The sequence below is a fragment of the Teleopsis dalmanni genome, chromosome 1 (genome assembly GCF_002237135.1).
Source record: "Teleopsis dalmanni isolate 2A chromosome 1, ASM223713v2, whole genome shotgun sequence".
Taxonomy (NCBI): Eukaryota; Metazoa; Arthropoda; class Insecta; order Diptera; family Diopsidae; genus Teleopsis; species Teleopsis dalmanni.
The window spans coordinates 88013636-88015848 of record NC_051846.1 but is presented as its reverse complement, the minus strand read 5'-3'; the positions used below and the strand labels follow the sequence as shown (position 1 = coordinate 88015848).

The following is a 2213-nucleotide window of genomic DNA, read 5'->3' as shown; positions in this document are numbered from 1 at the left end:
ATTCAAGAGTTTTACTTGCGAGTATATCGGTTCCTTTTGCAAATGCAAGCGGTACGAAATCTCCAAAAGCAATAGCTGCGCCACAGATATTTTATCTTTTATCTTGAAAATTAATTTTGATGCTCTCTTTTTTATTTTTTCTTACATTGCGCATCTCTATTTCATAAGAAAATACACAAAAACTGAAAAATGTTTTTTTAAATTTTTACACAGAAACACAATTTTATTTGTTGTAGCACATTAATTATCGTGGCTATCATGTTGACTAATCAGCAAACATGTAGGTTACTCCACGGCAGAACACGAACATCAGAAAAAGTTAACATTGTTCCGATCTGATTGCGATAAGGCAGAACGGAGCAAACATCGCAGCCCTACGAGTGCTGCCGCTGATGCGGGCCAGCACTGGAGCAACCTGCACACACCTAGGGCAGCGCATAAACCTAAACATCAACACATTTAATTTTTAATATCGATGCGAAAAGATCATATTGCTTCGATGCAGTCATTCACCATCCGATAGCGATCACAGAGGCATAATTCATATCACGAAGAGAGAAGATTATAAGAGAGCTGAAGGTTTTGCAATTTTTTCGCTTCATCCGTTTTTGCGGGTAAGGCAAAATTAGTTGTTAAATTTACATATGTATCTATACATATGTATCTACTATATTTTTAAAGACATAATATCGGAAGACATAAAATATTTCTAAAATATTTATCCAATGCAAATATTCTGTGATTTAAACTGGGTGGAAGCATAGCCTACACTCAAAATAAATTTTTTAAAATATTAATTTGTTATATAGTAATATATTACCCATGAAATTTCGTCACTAAATCTTAGTTTGGGTTTTATGTGGAACTACAGTTAAACGATTTGTAATTCTGATCCATTAATGCAAAATCCGTACAAATTTCACGGATTGGATTTTCATTTATTGGCTCCAATTGCCAATTAATTATTGATACATCAAATAATGTTAAATTTCATATACATCATTAAATAGTTGTATCTACTACTAAGCAGGTCGTTTAATAGATCGCTTGCTACTTTTTCTAAATTTCTCTTTGGAAACCTATTGGGAAGAAAGCGTAATATTGTGGACTTGTTACTGATTGGATGCACGTCAATTGAGAAGTAAAGCAATTATTTATTTAATACAAATTAACAAGCTTCCATATATACTTATGCAAGGTTTTAATGTTGATAATATTTTAGTACAATTTTCAGAAAAATTATTTATTTAATCTGCTCCTCAATGATAAGAGAATCTGTTCCAAATTATTATTTAATACCTTTAGTTACAGTATGTCAGCAGCTCCAAAACAGTGCAGCCCTTTTTCTCGCAACATTCGTAAGCAATGCCATTCATACGGCGCCGACGGGTCTTAGCCAACATATTTGCAGTACCCTCAGTAAATAGTCCGCCCATTAAAGGAAAGTCGCCAAACGGAGAAGCGAAGTCATCATCTTCAATATCATTTTTAAAATCGTTGTTTGCAATTTCTTTAAAGATCACAATTATTCTTACTCAAAACTTAATCCAAAACACAAGTAAAGATACAAAGATTTCGTTAACTTACGGGATTTTTTGAATTTGTGATTGAAGCCTGTTTCGCATAGTACGTCTAACACTTCGGTCAGTTTATCGCCACAGAAGCGACTTACGCCAATGCCCTGCTGGCAAGCAATGAGCATAACAAGCAGGAATCCGCAGATTTTTACCAATTTCAAGTTTGTCATGATCACAATTTGTATTTACTTTGAAAAGCAATCGCAGGACCAAAGCAACTAATGCAGTCGAACCGAAATTAGTGGCTTTTATACGAATTTTCAAAAATTAAGAACACCTCATGATGTCACATAGAATCAGGGCAGGCATCTCATTAGCATAACAGGCATTGCATATTCATAAGGAATGCGTTTGGATAAATGCGTAAGGATGCTGAGATTCCTTTAAGGAAACTTAACAGTGAATTCGATTATGCAAAATGTGTCATGTGGGCATATTTTGCTTATGGTTACGAGCAATCCTGATGATTCTACATAATTATAACGATGCTTGGGTAAACATATTATTTTTAACCTAAACTCGATAATGAATGATTTTGTTTGCATTAGCCAAGGTGCGAAAATAGCTTTAAATTTCAAAAGCAATTGAAAATGTTTTCAAATATTTAATCACATTTAAATTGTATATTTAAAATAC

The 2213-nt window shown here is 33.5% G+C and overlaps 1 protein-coding gene across 1 annotated transcript; it reads right to left on the bottom strand.

The window, feature by feature from the left end:
* Positions 1-1162: 1162 nt before the first annotated feature.
* LOC119673479 (LIRP-like) lies at positions 1163-1778 on the bottom strand. Its single transcript, XM_038084767.1, has 2 exons — positions 1588-1778; positions 1163-1510 (listed from the first exon to the last, which is right to left on the bottom strand). The coding sequence occupies exons 1-2, from the start codon at positions 1745-1747 to the stop codon at positions 1302-1304; spliced, it is 369 nt and encodes a 122-aa protein (XP_037940695.1). The 5' UTR covers positions 1748-1778; the 3' UTR covers positions 1163-1301.
* Between the last annotated feature and the right edge of the window lie 435 nt (positions 1779-2213).